The 20,403-nt window shown below is 40.2% G+C and overlaps 1 protein-coding gene across 3 annotated transcripts in view; it reads right to left on the bottom strand.

Annotated features, from left to right (window-relative positions):
* The window catches only part of PDS5B (PDS5 cohesin associated factor B), a 266,958-nt gene that overhangs the window by 92,551 nt on the left and 154,004 nt on the right, over positions 1 to 20,403 (bottom strand). For all 3 annotated transcript variants that reach the window (XM_048847181.2, XM_048847201.2, XM_075127882.1), the window contains exons 9-14: positions 13,077 to 13,192; positions 10,738 to 10,832; positions 8,441 to 8,586; positions 5,118 to 5,269; positions 4,253 to 4,366; positions 2,161 to 2,242 (exon numbers count right to left, since the gene is read on the bottom strand). In XM_048847181.2, the coding sequence (XP_048703138.1) occupies positions 2,161 to 2,242; positions 4,253 to 4,366; positions 5,118 to 5,269; positions 8,441 to 8,586; positions 10,738 to 10,832; positions 13,077 to 13,192 (705 nt within the window). The remainder of the gene's footprint in view (positions 1 to 2,160; positions 2,243 to 4,252; positions 4,367 to 5,117; positions 5,270 to 8,440; positions 8,587 to 10,737; positions 10,833 to 13,076; positions 13,193 to 20,403) is intronic.

Genomic DNA, 20,403 nt, shown 5'->3' with positions numbered 1-20,403 from the left:
TTTCCAGAGACTAATTAAGCCTACAGCACTCCAGTAAAAATATTTCTTACATCAGAAGAGTATGAAACTGATGAAAACACCACATATGAACACATATTTCAGTATCACCACAAATCTATTTTTAAAATACAGTATTCGTGGAAACCTTCACTAAAACTTCAGTTTTAATATTATGGTGTTGTCACACCAGTCTAATGCTAAAATTGATGACAAAGCACTCATTTTCAGGTAGATATAAATTTCCAAAATAACACTCTTTCAATTGAAATTTCTCAGACATTGAGGATATTTGAAAGTTTGATAAAATCAGGGCTTTGGAGCTGTGCTACAGCTCCGCTCCAGCTCCAGGAAAAAACCTGCAGCTCAACTGCTCCGGGCTCTGCTCCAAAGCCCTGGATAAAATTCAGGCTATTGTTGAGAAAGATTACAACAAACAAAATAAATGATGTTTTTTACCAGTCAGGAAATTTTACAAAATGTCTTTTTGCATTTTACAAAATGATCCAAAACCAAAGTCTATTTTTCAAACTTGTGATGGTCTTATTTCAAAAAGTACTAGTCCTCAATGAAAAATAACTGAAGGATTAAGTAACAAGCATGCAAAAATTATAGTGTGCCTGAATGTACTAATAAATAATTGAGTTTACAATTGGAATGTAACTGTGATAATTTTTTTTTAAATAAAAGCAACAAAATGGGGGAAATAATTTTTTTTTATATTTAACTGTATACGTACTATATAAATATTGCAACATAATCATTTAACGCTGTGTTATTGCTGAGATATCAGATTAGACTGATTCCCTCTGCAAACATAACTTGGCTCCTGGCTGCCTATAACATCATAGTTGTAAGAAATAGGAAAGACCTATTGGATCATAAAGTTCATTTATTTCCAAGAGCAGGGCACAGCACTGCAGAGGACATATTAGATAATATACTGATACATGTAGAAATACATGAGCAACAGGGAGAGAATGCAATTACAGTTTCAGTGAAAATAGTAACTGGATCTCTTGTTATGTCTTCAGAATCTCAAAGGTAACACTGCATATTAACATTTTTGCTTTCACCTGTATATACAATGTACACTTATTGCACTGTAATACCTAAATGTTGTCATTGCTCATGTTTCCTCAACACTACACACCATTTGTTTAAAATTTAATGGGAAACACCAGATTACCTTTGTGACACTGATGTCGCCCAAAATCAGAAATTATTTTCAAAGCTTTAACAGAAATATCTTGTAACAAATTCACATATTTCAACATATGCTGGGACTGGACAACAGGGGGATGAATCATCAGATAATTGCTCTGTTCATACCCTTTGAAGCACCTGGCATTGACCCCTTCGGAAGATATGACACTGGGCTTTTTTATTTATATTTATATATTTACACACACACACACACACACACACACACACGTGTAAAATTCTCCTATGCAGTTAGGTGTCAAGCAACACACTGATTTTACAGAATTTTACATTAAGTTGTAGAAATAAAATTTATTATTCAATATTTATATGTAATAAACATTTATTAGGAGATAAAAATATTTATGACAACGATAGAAAAAAATACACTTAACTAACTGAATTGTCTGTCTTTGGAATAACCAAATTTCCAACAACTTGCAGAAAGAAAATATAAAATGAACTCTGTCAGGATAATTAATATACTTTTTTTTTTAACTGTTAAATAATTTAATAATGAAAAATAAAATAAGTTTTTAACGTTTGTGTACTTCCTTGTACTTCACTCAGTTTGGCCATCAGAAATAGATCGTTCAGTTTCAATTTCTAATTCTCCAGCCCTGATACATTCCTGCAAAATGTGGCTTTTAAATATTGGTATTTAAATCCAAACAAAATCTCTTTTTAATACTTTTTTACATTTTCCAACTAGCTACAAAAAGCCACCTCCTACCACAGACACACACACACTTTGCTATCTCATAAATAGTCTGACTAAATTTTATTTGGGTTTCCAAAAGATTTCACATCTGTCACTGAAAATAAGCATAGCAAGTTTCAGCTCGCAGGTAATAGGTTCTGGACATAAATTAACAGTGTGTCCCTTTAAGTAGAGCCATAAGGGATATACACACAAAATAATTCAAGAAGAAACTAGAATACCTGTAGAGTTTAACTTACTTTGGGCTGTTTAATTAAGTCGACCAAGTCCTTTACCTGGTGTCGTAGCAGATTTTGACATTTCCACATTTCATTCAATGCTCTGAAGTGGGAAAAAAAAAATTAGTTGACAGAAGCTGCTACTCATTGACATGCCTGTAAACCTACAATATACCAAGTGACTTCAACTCCCATTAACTTCAATGGAACTTGAGGTGCTGAGCATCTTCCAGGGTTTGCTCAACTAGTCACAAGTTAAACTATAAATAAAATTGTTTCCCCTGTGGTATGACATTTAATTGCTTGTCTTTTATTTTAAAGGTTCTACTAGTATACCTGTAGAGTTTAACTTCCGATTATTTCACCTTTAAAAAGGGTGGTACAAGTCATATGTCTCCTCTACAAAGAGTTCTTATTTGAACAAGTCTGAGCTCAGTGTCCTAAATACTTTGAAACATGGCAGGTTACAACAGATAATTAAAAGTCCATTGGCTTAAAGCAGTATCTTTCTACGAGCTGCCTTTTTTTATTTGCAGGAGCAGCAACTTGACAAAGAGACCAGACCGGACTTGTTAGAAGAATCTTAGAAATATTATATAAAGGAACAAAATCAAACCCCTACCCCAAAGGCAAATAACCTACATTTTAAAAAATCCTCTAATCACAGCATCCTTTTGAAAAACAAACAAAAAAAATCACCAAATTTTACACAGTTCATTGTTGATAAAAATGCATTTTTTAAACTTTTAAAATATACTAAGGTTTAGTTTTTAAAATACGTATTGCTACAGCTTTATGAACCTCTACAGAAAAACAGCAGGAGCAAAAGCAAAATGAAGATTTTTTGTCACTACCCAAAATAAATACAGGAAAAGCAATTCTTTCTACTCTTAAGATAGCTATTTATTTATTTATTTCACTACAACAAAGTTTTAAGGACAACTATGCCACAATATTTCAGCTTAAACCATGTAACAGTTCTTACCATAATGCTAAAGAAAGAACATCTTTGAGCTTTTTTTTTTAAATTGCTCTTGACCAAAGTTAAATACATGCTACAGCAACGCAGCACTATCAAAAGATCAAGACAAAATGACAAGTGTGGTGGCTTTAGCCATCAACTTACGCAGCACTTAAAAGCTTTCATTTGGAAATACTTATGTTTCTGTCCCTTAGAGTGGCAAAAACAACCTACCAAATGTAAACCAAATAGAATATATATTTTTCCTGATTTTGCAGGCATGGAGCTCCAGTGTCACTGCAATGCTCATGCTCAAACAGCAGCACAGTGAAATTAACAACACTCTTGGTCAGCTTCTGAACCCTGGAGGCAGCAGTGAAACTATCAATAATCATGTCCAATTCATGCTTCTGCTTGGAAGAGCGATGAACAGCAGCAGACGCAAGCTCTGCAGTTACCAAAAGCAGGTGCTACATGGAAAGGGTTGAACAACAGACTACTTTCCACACTCTCCCCTTTGAGCAGCCAGGAGGCTGAAGGTGGGGTAGAATAATGGAGACCAAACATGATCCAGAAACAGCACCCCTACTTCCCCATTTCCAGCAGCTATAAAGGATATGGTGCTCTTGCTTCTCACCAGGCATTTGTTCCTGAGCACACCTTTCAGATCTCTTTATGATTAGTGGGTTTAGTCACCTCATTAGGAGGTGTTTCATAAATTCTTCAAGCCCTGAATTAAAATAAATATATACATACATACACACACACACACACACTTTAGCACTGTATGTTTATTGATAATTTATTAGAAGGATTTGTCCACTACGGCCTGAACCATCTACAGGTTTTCCAACATTTATGCAAAGCAGCGGTAATACTTTGTACTAATACAGTGCTTTACAAAGGAATATCATTTTTACAGACACATTAGATGACTTGCCTAAGATCACTTAATTGGAGGCAGAGACTGGTTTAGAACCCAAGCCTCTTAATTCCCCAATTAGTGCTAACTCCCAAGACAGACCAATGGGGCTCTATCCAGGTTCATTAGGATCCCTCTATTAAATATTCTCTCTAAAGTAACCCTGTCAATCCTCTTAGTGCTGCAAAGGTAAAATATATTCAAGTTCACATTTATTATATGAAACATACTTCACAGCATTTGAGTCCAGTGTTGCATAAAGGTAATATAAACATTTCATTCGTTCATTTGTTTCCAAATTGTGAGGGACCATATACTGAGCAAAGATGCGTTCAACAAGCAATCTGAAAGAGAATATTAAGAAGAAATTTTAGCTATAATGCAGCAAGGTGGTTCTAAATTCAAATTACTAAAACATTCACTTAAAAATTCTCAGAACAACAGTCAGTGGTAGGTTTACACAAGAAGGTGGATGCTGTTTAGAAATCTGAAAGCAAGCCACTTAATTCCCATTAATGGTCTCAAGTAGAACTTGATCACAACAGAGCTAAAAGTTATAATAACCCTACTATCAGAGTCTGACACAAAAAAGACTCTGATTACTAGACCCAAGTGTATTGGAATTTGGGTATGAATCAAAGTATTTAGAGATTATTTTAGATCAGAAAACTGCAATTAGTAGGCTTTTTCCAAGTGAGGGAGTTTAGCGGATGGAAGCTTTTACCACATGGGTAAAGTCCTCTCAGGGTCATCTGACATTGCATGTGTTTGATTCTATTGTATATATTTTTAAAGTTTATATGTCTCTACAACAAAGCAAACAACTTTTTGAACACTAACATGAGATGAGTGAGAAACTGAAAAAAACTAGAGTAATTCTACTCCACTGAAGCAATACTTCTGAGTTTAAAAAAATGTAACACAATTTGGCAGTGTACATTCAAGAACACAAGTTGACCTATTATATATATAAGGATAAAATATATTTTTTCCATTTGTCATCATTTAACAATCAGAAAATAAATTCAAGTTACAAAGCTAGGCAACCTGTACATAACAAGTCTCTAATTTTCAAAACCGAGTAAACTGACCTACCTGTCATCAATACTGTTTTGATAATATATATGCAGCAGTTTGTCCTTGATCCATGAAATTTGTTTTGCAGCTTCTTTTCCCGCCTCTGACTGTAATGAATATTTCTTGTATATCTGTGCAAGTCCCATCATAGCTTCTTTTCTCACTCTCCACTAAAAAATAATATCGCAGTTTTAAAACTCAAAATAAACTATTTTTAAATATTATTTTAAAAGAAAAACATCTCTTGTCAAATAAATAATTCCTTTTTCCTTAAAAAAATGAAATGGTGATTCTAATTTGTGTTAAAAAAATGTTTACTGCATTTTATTAAATTTACTAAAAAGTTCTATATTTATCATTATATCTGCAACTACCAACATTTTCATCACCATTCATAGCTAGCATGTGAATAAAACTAATACCTGAGTAAGCAACAAACCCTCTGGACTTTAATGGGTAATATTTCTAATATCGAACATTTTTTTCTTCAAGGAACTATACTGAATACCTACCATTATTTTATGGCTGCATAGGGGGAAAGCATGTCACCAAATGAGAAAAATAAAATCAGGAAATGACAAAATGTGATAGGTAAAGTTTTCCCTTAGCTTGCTTGCTGTTAATGTTATTTAGGATACATTAAAACAGTTTTAGAAGTTTACTGAATAATGAAACGTGGTTAACTGGAATTTCAAAAATGCACAAGGTTGGAATTTAGTGAATTTGCTCACAGTCTTCAAGGGTTCTAATGAAAAGTGAGCAACTTGACAGGCTGAGGATGATTGAGTATTTTTCACTTTATTCCACAATAAATTTTGAATTCTGTGTTCCACGTTTTTCAAAAAATATTTCAATATCTTGGAAGGATTTCATTTTTTATTTACAAATACTAATATAACAAAGACAACAAATGATACAGAAAATACCGTTAAAATAGTTCATAGAATCATAGAATATAAGGGTTGGAAGTGACCCCAGAAGGTCATCTAGTCCAACCCCCTGCTCAAAGCAGGACCAATTCCCAGTTAAATCATCCCAGCCAGGGCTTTGTCAAGCCTGACCTTAAAAACCTCTAAGGAAGGAGATTCTACCACCTCCCTAGGTAACGCATTCCAGTGTTTCACCACCCTCTTAGTGAAAAAGTTTTTCCTAATATCCAATCTAAACCTCCCCCACTGCAGCTTGAGACCATTACTCCTCGTTCTGTCATCTGATACCATTGAGAACAGTCTAGAGCCATCCTCTTTGGAACCCCCTTTCAGGTAGCTGAAAGCAGCTATCAAATCCCCCCTCATTCTTCTCTTCTGCAGACTAAACAATCCCAGCTCCCTCAGCCTCTCCTCATAACTCATGTGTTCCAGACCCCTAATCATTTTTGTTGCCCTTCGCTGGACTCTCTCCAATTTATCCACATCCTTCTTGAAGTGTGGGGCCCAAAACTGGACACAGTACTCCAGATGAGGCCTCACCAATGTCGAATAGAGGGGAACGATCACGTCCCTCGATCTGCTCGCTATGCCCCTACTTATACATCCCAAAATGCCATTGGCCTTCTTGGCAACAAGGGCACACTGCTGACTCATATCCAGCTTCTCGTCCACTGTCACCCCTAGGTCCTTTTCCGCAGAACTGCTGCCGAGCCATTCGGTCCCTAGTCTGTAGCTGTGCATTGGGTTCTTCCGTCCTAAGTGCAGGACCCTGCACTTATCCTTATTGAACCTCATCAGATTTCTTTTGGCCCAATCCTCCAATTTGTCTAGGTCCTTCTGTATCCTATCCCTCCCCTCCAGCGTATCTACCACTCCTCCCAGTTTAGTATCATCCGCAAATTTGCTGAGAGTGCAATCCACACCATCCTCCAGATCATTTATGAAGATATTGAACAAAACCGGCCCCAGGACCGACCCCTGGGGCACTCCACTTGATACCGGCTGCCAACTAGACATGGAGCCATTGATAACTACCCGTTGAGCCCGACAAACTAGCCAACTTTCTATCCACCTTATAGTCCATTCATCCAGCCCATACTTCCTTAACTTGCTGACAAGAATACTGTGGGAGACCGTGTCAAAAGCTTTGCTAAAGTCAAGAAACAATACATCCACTGCTTTCCCTTCATCCACAGAACCAGTAATCTCATCATAGAAGGCGATTAGATTAGTCAGGCATGACCTTCCCTTGGTGAATCCATGCTGGCTGTTCCTGATCACTTTGCTCTCATGCAAGTGCTTCAGGATTGATTCTTTGAGGACCTGCTCCATGATTTTTCCAGGGACTGAAGTGAGGCTGACTGGCCTGTAGTTCCCAGGATCCTCCTTCTTCCCTTTTTTAAAGATTGGCACTACATTAGCCTTTTTCCAGTCATCCTGGACTTCCCCCGTTCGCCACGAGTTTTCAAAGATAATGGCCAATGGCTCTGCAATCACAGCCGCCAGTTCCTTCAGCACTCTCGGATGCAACTCGTCCAGCCCCATGGACTTGTGCACGTCCAGCTTTTCTAAATAGTCCCTAACCACCTCTATCTCCACAGAGGGCTGTCCATCTCTTCCCCATTTTGTGATGCCCAGCGTAGCAGTCTGGGAGCTGACCTAGTTGTAAGACCATAGACTGAACACAATCCACAGTACTACAGTGCAAGACTATGGTTTGATTTTTGGTCTCTATGTATGAGCTGGCAGGGACAGAGCACTATGGAAACAGGATATTCAGGCCCTACGGCAAGAGAATGCCTCACTGTTTAGCAGTGACTATTCCAGCTAAATATAAATGATCACCAATAATTTCTCCAAAGGGAATCCTACCAAGTTCTCCTCAGCTGGAAGGATAATGATTACACAATGGTACCTCGAGAGGGGGATGTTTAAAATGGGATATTTCTCAGGGCTCAATAAGTGACACTCATTTTGTCATGCCCTAGGAAAAGAAAGTGGACTAAAATGAACACTCCATTACGCTATGATGCAATACTCCAAAGAACATAGTTTGTTGTCTACTTGTCTTTGACAAAGACACATACTATGGTGTTACCAGATAGTTCACCAATAACCTTTCAATCACAAGTAATTTTTCTCTTCAGTTTTAACTTTTTTTTAAACCATCAGACTTCAAAATATTTTAAAAACTGGAAATTTCAGATGAATAAACTTTAAACTATCAACAGTAAATGTTTTTATATTACTTAATAGTTTTTATAATCTGTTCAAATGAAAAATTTTAATTCAGGTGTTTTTAAAAACCAAAGTTATTTCTTACCTAAAAACAGAAGGCTAAATTTATTACAAGATATTTGAGACTAACACTACTACAATTAATCACTATTAGAACTAATCTACATGTCTTACCCGTTTGTCCAGTGTTCTCTCTCTTACAAAATTAAGTAGGTGATCATTCACAAGCAAAAGATCTTTTTTAGCAGCAGTAACTATGGATACAATAACATCATGCCTAATGGCTTCTTCAGGGTCATGTGACCTTACTTTAAGATATTCTGAAAGAAAAATACTATAATTAAAATGAAATATTTATGCAGCTTTAACTGTATTTAATTCCCTAAAGACTGCTTAAAGAAATATGACTAAAGTCAGCCACATTTTACACTATTTCAAACATCAAGTATAAAGTCACTGAATTCATCATAAGGTGAGATGAACTGCCAGTTATTTAGCAAACTTGTTACTTAGAGTACAGTATATATAATAATTATTCCACTATTAGTCTCTCAACTCCCATCTATAATTAGAAGTTTTTTATTTTTGTTAATAGTTCATTCATTCAGATATACAGATTAAGATTTTCTTTCGCAGGCTACTTCATGGTATCCCTAACTGGTAACTATTTCCTCTGCCTGATCACCAATATTTTAAAAACAATACAACGGGGAAAAAAGCTCAGAATAGTAATAAAATACATAATCTTTTTGCCAGTACAGTCATTTAATCAAATTTGTACAAAATTTATAGCAGACCAGAAGTCACTGCACCTTGATCACTGATCAATGAAAAATGAGTCATCACAAACAACCACCATTAGTACTACTGGCAGCAAGCTGCGGTGCCATGGACAAAGTCCAGAAATAATGAAGTCCTGACTTCAATTTACAGAGGCTTTGAAATTTGAAAGCTATATCTCTCAGGGTGTGTGTGGTTTTTCCTTAAAAAAAAAAAAAAAAAGGATAATTTGGCTAAAGCAGGTAGGCAAACTACAGCCTGTGGGCCGGATCCGGGCCCCTCAGGGCTTTGGATTCAGCCCATGGGATTGCCCCCCATGGTGTCACAGGCCCCAAGCCACTCTCAGAAGCGGCCGGCACCACATCCCTAGGGCCTGGGTGGGGCTCCGTGCGTTGCCCTTGCCTCCAGGCACCACCCCCCACAGCTCCCATTGGCCAGGAACAGGAAACTGCGGACAATGGGAGTTTCGGGGGAGGTACCTGGAGGCGTGGCAAGGGCAGCACGCGGAGCCCAGTGCATGCTGCTGCCACCCCAGAGCCACTTTAGGTAAGCGGAACCGGGCTGGAGCCCGAACCCCTCCTGCACCCCTCCCTGCCCACACCTCGCACCCCAACCCCCTGCCACAGCCTGCACCCCTCCTGTGCCCCAATGCCCTGCCTTGAGCCCCGTGCCGCACCCCGCACCCCTCCTGATCTGAGCCCTGTCGCACCCCACACCCTCCTGCACCCCAACCCCCTGCCCTGAGCTCCCTCATGCAGTCTGCACCCCTGCCCTGAGCCCCCTCCTGCCCTCTGCACCCCAAGCCCCTTGCCCTGAGCCCCCTCCTCTGCCCCAATCCCTTTCCCTGAGCCCCCTCCTCTGCCCCAATCCCTTTCCCTGAGCCCCCTCCTCTGCCCCAATCCCTTTCCCTGAGCCCGTTTCTGCACACCGCACCCCAACCCCCTGCTCTGGCCCTGCATACAATTTCCCCACCCAGATGTGGCCCTCAGCCCAAAAAGTTTGCCCACCCCTGGCCTAAAGTGATATTTTCTAAAAGAATTCACCTAGAGGACACTGTAATGAACTAAAGTCAGTGACACAGTATTCAAAAAAGTTCTCATCCATAGTTATAAAGGTTGGAACTTAAAGATATTTTTCTATGACTCAGACTTAATTTGGGGGGAGGGGGGGACCAATACAAATCCACTATTCTCCATCTCTCAAAGCGTTCCACAGTGCAGGCCAGGAAGCCTAGTACAGACATGAAAGCAGACAAAAGTCAACTCAACCACACTTCCAGGACAATAGAAGGAACACAGTTAACCTTTTGTTTAGTAAAAGACTGAAAATAATGAGCTGAAATTTTAGGTGAAAGATTTCCTCAGCTATATTTGTGTTATTTTGCTCTGCTTATCTGAAACACTTCATACTGTATTCTGTGAAGATCATGGAAACAGTGTGATTAGGTAGTTATTAATTACTGAAAATACAAGCATAATCTGGTCCAAAATCTTAAATTCATCTTTGTTGATATTTATCAGCTTTTCCATTTTTCATTTACTGTAAAAATATACTTAACCAGCACATTTCAAAACCGCATTTTTCACAAATGTTGCAAGCCACAATAGTAATCAGATACCTAATTCTGCTATTACCCTTGAGAACAAGATAAAAAATCCTGAAGAATATTAATCATAATAAAAAACTGGTACCTGTTAAATCTTTTGCTAGATCTGGATGGTTCATAAGGCAGTGGCTAGCAAATTTCACACATTCAAGCCGGATAGGTACATGGATATCATTAAACCTGTTTTAGGAACAAACACTGCATTTAATAAATCAAGATGTATGTGTAACTCAACATTATTTTATTTCATTTCCATCAAAGCACTGAAAGAGTGATAGTCCAAGACTGATCTTAAACTAGGAGAGACTCTCTCACACATTTTCACTTAAGACTAGCACCTTCCCACTTCCTGTCCCCTTGTATCATGCAATCTTGTATACATACAATTAAGTTCTACGTCTTTGATTCTATCTCTAAGGGCTGCGGATTCAGTTGATGAACTGATCAATAGGATTAGACTAGAGGTTTTGGGACATAGGGCAAAGTGTTCCAGGAACCACTATCTGCTTTTACATTTAGCTAAGGCAGCATGAAGCAACCCAACTTAAGTGAACACAAAATAGATGTAGCTGCTTTCTAGCCCTTTTCTTTTCCAACTATGTCTATGCTTCTCATGTATGGATGCGTGCATAAAATAGATGTCCTTAATTTTACATTGATAATTTGATTGGTCTTGCAAAGTCTCATTTAAAAAGGAAACTTGGAAATATTTCCTGTATACACACAGTTAATTTATTTGCCCTTTACTAATGGAAATATCTTCCCCTAATGAACATGGAAAACTCCCACGAACACAAACGGCAGTTATTTATGGGTAGCAGACATTGGTTTAAAAATATATATGGAAATGGTGGACAGTGGACCATCTAAACATCAAGTATTTAAATAGTAATATGAAGAATCACATGGGTTTCACTAAAAAAAATTAGTTTCCTAAATTTTCAATCCCAAACAATCTATTCTTCTTTGAACTGAATAATGTAAGGCAACATTAATAGGCTTCTATATGCATCAAATGTAACCTAATAGGAATCTGTTTAAAGATGGACCACTTTAAAAGTAGTTAAAACTTCAAAAAAAAAAGTCTCAACAGAAGCATATGAACATTTGACAATACAAAATCTAGTCTCATGTTTCATTTTGATTGGCATTGTGCTATAGAACTATCCAACTTTAAATTACTTCGTAATATCAAATACAAATTTAATATAAGATACTATACAAAAGGAATTCTTTGGAAAAAATCAAACGCCTTGTCCAATATTTTCAAATTGTCTAAACTAAAATTATCTAAATTAAATAAATTTAAACTTGCAAATTTTTAAAAATATAAATTCAAGATTGTGACAACACAGCACTAATGTCATTTAACATATATGAAAAACTTTTAGCACAATAAAGACTGCATTTGAATGTAATAATGCTATACAATAAAAAAATTAGCACATAATTAAGAAAACAGAAATATAGAATTACACTATATTTGAATGAAAATGGATTTATAAAAGGCTTTATTATAAAATGCAACTTTACTGGTTATTTTTTCAAATGTCTAAAAGATTCTACAAAACAAATATTAAGTTTTCAAATTTGTAACCTTCTTAAAACAGCCACTGTGATTAGTTGATGACAGAGTAATAACACATCTTCATTACTATTTTACTTTACAATGAAGTATTTTCTGCTAGGCCCAATTCGCATCTAGTATTTTTTTTTAAAATATAATATGCAAATATGTTTGATAGTGTCTTCAAAAACAATTTGAGTCAAAACAGTCCTTCTACACTGAAATTTTCTAAACTTTTTATCTGTAGAAAATTTCTCTGAATACTGATATTTTATCATTTTAATATGATGTAATAATATTTGCAGTATGAACTATTGCCCACTTGCATTAATTTACAGGAATTAGCACTGATCCGACATCAGGTACACTTTCACTACAGTCTTTAGACCAATACTTTTAAACACAGCAATTATTATTCAGTAAGATACAAAACAGTATAAGAATACAGTATATAGTATACAGTATATAAAGTCTCAGGATCACTTAAATATAATCTACTACCACCAATGCCATCTAATGTTATTTTAAAAGTTATAAACTCATTATTTCACAGTTTTATATATCTGAAAAAAGTAAAATAAAATGCTGTTATCTTGGCAATGGCAGTAAAGAAATTTACTGTATTAAAATTATATTAAAATATATATAAAGAAAAGGGCTGGTTTATAATTATGAGCTCTATAGAATCACAGATGTAATATATTTAATATTATCTGTGTCATATTTCAGAGCAAGCAGCAGAATAGAATTCTTACTTATGCATAGATTATACTTATTTTAAATAAAGGAAATTTGTAAAATATTGAATTATACTTCATTGTTTATCCCTGTGGGAAGGGAACTAAAACAGTGTATACCTCCCCAAGTAGCACTGCCAAAGTGGTTTGTTTTGAGATGCCAACTCTGAATCCTTTGCCCCAAACATTTTTGCTAGTAGTTTTACAACCTGCAGGCGTTCTTCATTGTCATTGCTCTGGAAAATGAACACATTTTTCAAAAATAAAAACTGTATAAATGATTTTTACATATTTATCTTACATTACATACATTTATCTTCAGAAAAATTAAAATGCAGATTAAAATATACAGTTCTGATATACAGCAAACTGTGTTTCAGAGAGATAAGACTATTAATCATGGAGATGAGGAAATTAATATAGAAATTAAGGAAGTTAAAATAAAGATGCAATGTAGAGTGCCCCAATAATACAAACCTGTTTAAAGAATACCAGGCTTATGTAAATTATTTCAATCCTCATTAACAGTTTGCTAATAATTTTTATCTGTATTTGTTAAAAACTAACAGAAGTTAGGCATACTTATACAACCAAACTTAAGCAGATAATGAATGAGGTAAAACAACATTAAAACACAATTTAGAATACTGTCTACAAGTATACTATAAAAATGTTCTAGATATCTCCTACTGTTGATATAATGAGAACCTGAGCAAGGAGTAAGGTTCACTGCCCCTAAGCTTTTATGGAGTCATCACTGAAGGCTCTTCAGCATAAATTTTCAAAAGAAATAGTGATATAATGCCTCAAATTTTTGGGTGCCCAATTTGAGAGACACCTTGAGGCCTCATGTTCAGAAAGTGATGAGCAACAAACTTTTAAAAAATCAGGCAGTTTTCAAACGCTCTCTCAAAAGTTGGGTCCCCTAAATTGAGGCATCCAAACACACTGGTTACTTTTGAAAATTTAGGCTTTTATAATTTAATACTTCCCAAAACTACAACACTTCCTAAAACTAATCTTTTAGTTGGAAATTAAATTTGCTCCTACACAGTTCAAAATTATATTCTAGCTAAATATTCCAGTACTAATTTTCATTCCCACCTGTTTGAAGTACATATCCTTTAAGTTGAAAATATACTGTACAGATGTTGTCACATTTGTTAGCTTTCTATACATTTACAATTCACCACACAATGACATGCATATTTTTGCATAAAGTAAGAAAACATGAAAAAGTTCTCCCTTGCCTACACTCGCAGTTTAATGCCGCTTCTTTGCCCCTCCACAGTCATTAGCTGGGCACTCCTGGCTCCTCCCACTCTCTTTCCAGCTGATATAATACAAGGGGAGTCTTGAGGCAGGAAGGTACTGTTCCACTATCCTAGACATCCTTATCGTATCGGTCCAACCCTGTTTGCCTCTGTTGGAGTTAGCCTCTATCATCAAGAAATGAGGGCAAGGTGGTCTTCGTTAGCATTCCCTAGTCTGACTTGGTGCCCTGCTGTGGCTGGTTCGATACACTCTACATACCAATGGTTACTGTGTGGGGAAAGCACAGAAAGTTGGGCTTGCCCCAACTTGGATGGCATCTCCTAATTCCAGCAATACCATTTTAAAGGAGTTCTGGCCACTATCAAATGTCCCAATCTGTACAGAGGGACCACTACACTCTCCAGCAGTGGCCACTCATGTCACCTCCAGCTACTCAGGAACAGGTTGAAAATGTTTGCTGTACGTTTATTTTCACACAATTTTCAAAATCTGAAAATATTTCACATATTTACAGTGAACATGCTCAGCTCTGCAATGTAACTATAGTTCTAAGAAATAACCATATCCAAAATATGTTGCTCATATAAATACTGAGCATTTCACATGAGAATGGAGACAGCCCTTAGCTTGAATACTGTATTTATTTGGTAACAGAATAATTCAATATATTTTACTTCTAAAATTAACCAATAAATTCTCTGGTTATGGTTCTCATTTATTATTAGCAAGAACTGGCAACAAAGATGTGTATTTATCTGTCCATTTTTTCAGATGACTGTTCCAGTTCCAAATTTGCCATTCTATTATGTGGTAATAAGGCAGATGGTGGCAATATTTTCAAGAAAACTATTTTTCAGTTTCTGCTCTTTTAATCAGTTTATAGGACTATCTGTCCGTCACTGGCTTCAACAAGTTCCAGGACTACAGCATCTTTTCCAAACTCATGCCAAGAATTTGTCTACTTGTGCAATTTCCTGCCTAACCACCTGGACAAAAAAACAAACAAAAACCAAAGGTCTGCACAGACTAGTACTATGTGCTACAATCTGTCTATTCATATGTGCATATCTGCTTTCCTTGCAGGGAGAAAAGTCATGCATACCACCATACACTGAAGCATCACTCCTGATTATGCCATATAAATTTCAGAATCTGACCAACACTGGCAAGTCAGATGCCAGCTCTTGCCAAGACTGGAGGCATTAGCTAAAAACTAACAAATTCGTATCTGGAGACCAGACCAGTTCAGCTGTATGTTAGTTTTACTCAAAACAGGTATTATGTCTTATAATAACGTATTTAGGGTTTAGATTACACGAAATGCCTGTAAGATGCTGCATGCTTTAGTCCCACATGTAATGTCAGTATTCCATGCTATAAGAAAATATGTAAGTTTTTCTTTATAACTTTGAAAATGTTTGCCATTAACTTGTGAACTCAGGTACAGGAATCGGCCCCCCAATCCAGAAGGGCTATCAAAATCAGATGGGCCATCACGGAACACCACAATACAAAAGGATTGATTAATGGCCCTATCACACCTTGGAAATGCCACATGCAAGGAAGCTCATCCTGTGGGCTTGGAAGCTGAGTGAAGGAAATAAAACAAAGGCTATGGTTACAGTTGAGAATTTACAGTGGCACAGCTGTAACGGATGAAGCTATGCCACTGTAAGCTCTCTAGTGTAGATGGTCTAAGGCTATGTCTACGCGATCACTTTTGTCAGTGTAAAGAACCATCACTTACGTTCTTGTAACTGTTGTTCTTCAAGATGTGTTATTCACGTCCATTCCAATCAGGTGTGTGCGCGCATGTGCACAGTAGCCAGAAGATTTTTCCTCGAACAGCAGCCACAGGCTCGGCCCAGGCGCCCCCGTGAGTCGCGCCTTCATGGGACCCAATATATAGCCCTGCCACCCCCTCAGTTCCTTCTTGCCAGCTACTCAGACAGAGGAGTAGGAGGGTGGGTTTTGGAATGGACGTGAACACATCTTGAAGAATAGTTACAAGAAGGTGAGTAACCATTCTTTCTTCGAGTGCTTGTTCATGTCGATTCTAATCTGATGACTCACAGGCCCAAGTTCAAGAGGCGGGGTTGGAGTCGTCTACTGATTGGAGCACTGCTCGTCCAAAGGCCGCATCGTCTCTGGCCTGCTGAGTAATAGCATAGTGCATGGTGAAAGTGTGAATCGAGGACCATGTCGCTGCTCTGCAGATTTCCTGAACCTGCGCCAGGAACACTGTTGATGAAGCTTGTGCCCTGTTGGACTGCACAGCAATCAGGGGTGCAGGAACTCCCGCCATGTTGTAACATTCCCAGATGCAGGATGTGATCCACGACAAAATGCATTGTGATGACAGAGGCAGACCTTTCATTCTGTCTGCCACTGCCACGAATAACTGGACTGATTTTCTGAATGGCTTCGTTCTCTCAATATAAAAAGCTAGTGCCCTGCGGACATCCAGAGTGGAGTGTCTGCTCCCTGCCTCTGGAATGCAGCTTAGGGTAGAATACTGGGAGAAAGATGTCCTGTTTGATGTGAAACTGCGACACCACCTTTGGAAGGAAAGCAGGATGAGGTCTGAGCGGCACTTTGTCCTTATAGAACACAGTATATGGGGGCTCTAAGATTAGGGCCCTGAGTTCGAACACCCTCCTGGGCGAGGTTATCACTACCAGGAACACCACCTTGTAAGAGAGAGAGAGGAGGGAGCATGTTGCCAAGGATTCGAAGGGTGGTCCAATTAGTCTAGAAAGGACCAGGTTCAGGTCCCAGACTGGAACAGGCTGTTGGACGTGAGGACATAGCCTGTTGAGCCCTTTTAAAAACTGGCTGGCCATAGGGTTAGCAAACACCGAGCGGCCCTCCTCCCCCAGGTGAAAGGTGGCTAAATGCACCCTTATTGATGACAACAAAATCCCCTGCTGCTTCAGACGGAGGAGGTAGTCCAGAATAAGCAGCACTGGGGCCAGTGTCGGGGACGAACGGAGCTGTGCCGACCAGACTGAAAATGTCTTCCACTTGACAAGGTAGATGGCTCTCGTAGAGGGTTTCCTACTGCCAAGCACGACTTGTCTAACGTATTCTGAAAAGGAAAGCTCAATTGGGTTCAACCATGGACCTTCCACACCATGAGGTGAAGTGAATCAAGGCTCAGATGTTGAAGATGACCATGATCTTTCATCAGAAGGTCAGGGAAGAGTGGCCAGCTGACTGGGGCTTCCATGGACATGTTTAGTAGAGATATGTACCAGTGAGGTCAGGGCCATGCTGGAGCTATCAATATAACCTGAGCTAGTTCCCTCCGGATCTTGAGGAACATCTTGTGAACAAGCGGTATGGACAGAAAGGCATATAGGAGACAATCTCCCCAGTGGAGGAGAAACGTGTCCGCTCTGGAGCCCGGGCTGTGGTTCTGGAAGGAGCAGAACTGTTGGCGTTTCCTGTTGTGTCGCGTGGCGAATAGGTCTATCTGGAGAAATCCCCACCTCTGAAAGATTGAAATCATGACATCCAGATGAAGGGACCACTCGTGGCCATGAAATGACCTGCTGAGGTGATCCACCAGCTCGTTCTGTACCCTGGGAAGGTACGACACTTGCAGCTGTATTGAATGTTCTACATAGAAGTCCCATAGCATGAGGGCTTCCTGGCACAGTGGAGAGGAGACTCTGTTGGTTGATGTAGAACATTGCGGTGGTGTTGCCCGTCATGACTGATACACATTATCCTGCTACGTATGCCCGGAAGGCCTGGCATGCCGCTCTCTGACGTTGATGTGGAGAGCCAGATCTGGCTGCGGACTGGTGAAGGGGACCCCATATCATAACCTCCTGAGGGTCAAGCCACCACAGGAGGGAGTCGAGGACCAGGCGAGGTAGGGTCACTAGCCTGTTCAGGCTATCTCTGGCCGGGCAGTATACTGATGCCAGCCACGACTGAAGAGGTCATACTCTGACCTGGAATGCTGCACCACATTAGGCACAAGCCGCCATGTGTCCCAGAAGCTTCAGGCAGTTTCTTGCTGTTGTGGTGGGAAACAGGCTGAGGCTCTGAATGGTATCTGTGAGGGCCTGAAACCTCGTTTGCGGCAGGTATGCCCTGGCCTGGGTGAAGTCCAATATTGCCCCTATAAATGCTATCCTCTGGACGGGGGGACAGAGTGCACTTTTTGCTTCATTTAAAAGGAGACCCAGGTTGACGAAGCTGGCTCTGATAAACTTGACCTGAGCCTTGGGAATAAAAGCCTTTGGCCCTGTGTTCCTCAGGAACCTCCTCCACTGCCCCAAAGATAAGAACAACTGCACTGCTTGGATAAGGAGTTGCTCATGAGAAGGGTACCTAAAGAGGGACTGGGAAGGGGGTGGAAGGGCTGGAGGGCACAGAATTGGATGGAGTATCCCCTCTTTACCGTGCAGAGTACCCATCAGTCCGAGGGGATATGGGACCATGCACGGTACAAAGGAGATAGTTGGGACGAGAAGGTAAGGCAGGGTGGATCCATTGCCAGGTATGGTATGCCGCCCTCTACTGTGCCTTCAGAAGGCATGCTTGGGGCCTGAAGACGGCTTCAGTTGTCCCAAGCTCTGGCCAGAAGGTTGACATGGCCTTCTCCTGCCACTTCTGATACACCTTCTGAAGCCATCTTGGTGGTTCTGCTGATCAAGCCTCTGGGTAGGCTGCGGGCAGAAGTGTCTCCGCTGACTGGAGGGCATACAGAGGCCCAGGGACCTGAGGGTGGCTCTGGAGTCCTTCACACTATTTAGCCTTTTGTCTATTTTCTCAGAAAATAGAGAGTCTCACCCTCGAAAGGCAGGTCCTGTATCGTTTGTTGGACCTCAAAGGGGAGACCTGATACCTGGAGCCATGAGTCCCTTCTCATGGCTACAACCGTAGCCATAACTCTAGTAGCAGCATCTGCCGAGTCCACTGCTGCTTGCAAGGATGCCATGAAAATCAACCTCCCCTCCTAGACCAAAGCCGAGAACTTGGCCCAGGAGTCCAAGGGGAGCAACTCTGTAAACTTAGCCATCGCTAAGCAGGTATTGTACGCGAACCTGTTGATGATGGCCTCTTGGTTGTAGTCCCACTGTGAAGTATATCTTCCGCCCGAAAAGGTCAAGCTTTTTTGCGTCCCTATTCTTGGGGGAAGGGTCTTGGAAACCTTGCCTCTCTCTCTGGTTTGCAAAGTCCACCAGAGAGTCAGGTTGTAGGTGGGTGTATAAATGTTCATAGCCTTGGAGGGCACAAAGTACTGTCACTCATTGCGGTTGGTGGTAGTGAGGCTGGGGTCTGCCACAGGGTCTTGGTCGCGTCCATGATGGTTTTAATGAGCGGTAAGGCTATACGGGAAGGGCCCCAAAGGGGCCAGAATGTCTACAATAGAGTCTGCATCATCCGTAACTTCTTCTCCCTTAATGCCCAGACCCTGTGTAATCCAGGGCAACTGCTGCAACAGCCTGGAGTCTTCCAGGGCTGAGGCAATGGTAGCACCTGCGAGTGCCTCATCTGGGAAAGATAACGACGAGGCCACTAAGGGAGGTGGTCGCTCCCTTCCATCCCGACCAGAGAGATGACATGAGCCGATGGGGACAGTGATGGTCTGGTCTTGGTGCCGACATCGCCCCCGACGTTGGTGCCGGAAGCACTCTCAGGTGGTGTGTTTGCAGCATGGTGGTCATCGACTTTGGTGTAGACAGTGTCGAGACGGTGTCAGTGCCAGTGCCGTCACAGGAGCCGGTGCCACAGTTGGTGCCAAGGGCACTGTCGGCTTCGTGACCTGAGCCACTGGCACCTTTGGTGCTAAGAGCAGTGCCAAAGGGGGCGCTGCCATCGGCAATGTTGATGCAGATGATGGCATCGACGCCGGAGGTAGCTGCTCGACTGCTGGACATGGTGTGACAAAGGTAGCAGACACTATTGAAGCAGCACCTGAGCGAAAGTGTTGGCTCCGACCCTGGGCTTGGTGGAAAGCCCATGATGTCCAGAAGGGTCACTGAGCTGGGTTCTGCCATGAGGGGCCCACTGCCTCCGTCGGGACCTCCTACGGTGCCTGGAGGATGACCTTCTGCTCCTGCTATAGTCAGAGCGGTAAGAGTCTGACTCAGAAGCCTCAGAATACAAGGACCAAGGCACCTCTTGACGTGGAGCATTGGGAGTCCCAGGACCG

This window comes from Caretta caretta, chromosome 1, assembly GCF_965140235.1.
Source record: "Caretta caretta isolate rCarCar2 chromosome 1, rCarCar1.hap1, whole genome shotgun sequence".
Taxonomy (NCBI): domain Eukaryota; kingdom Metazoa; phylum Chordata; order Testudines; family Cheloniidae; genus Caretta; species Caretta caretta.
The sequence above is the reverse complement of the archived record's forward strand: the minus strand, read 5'-3'. Positions and strand labels throughout refer to the sequence as shown.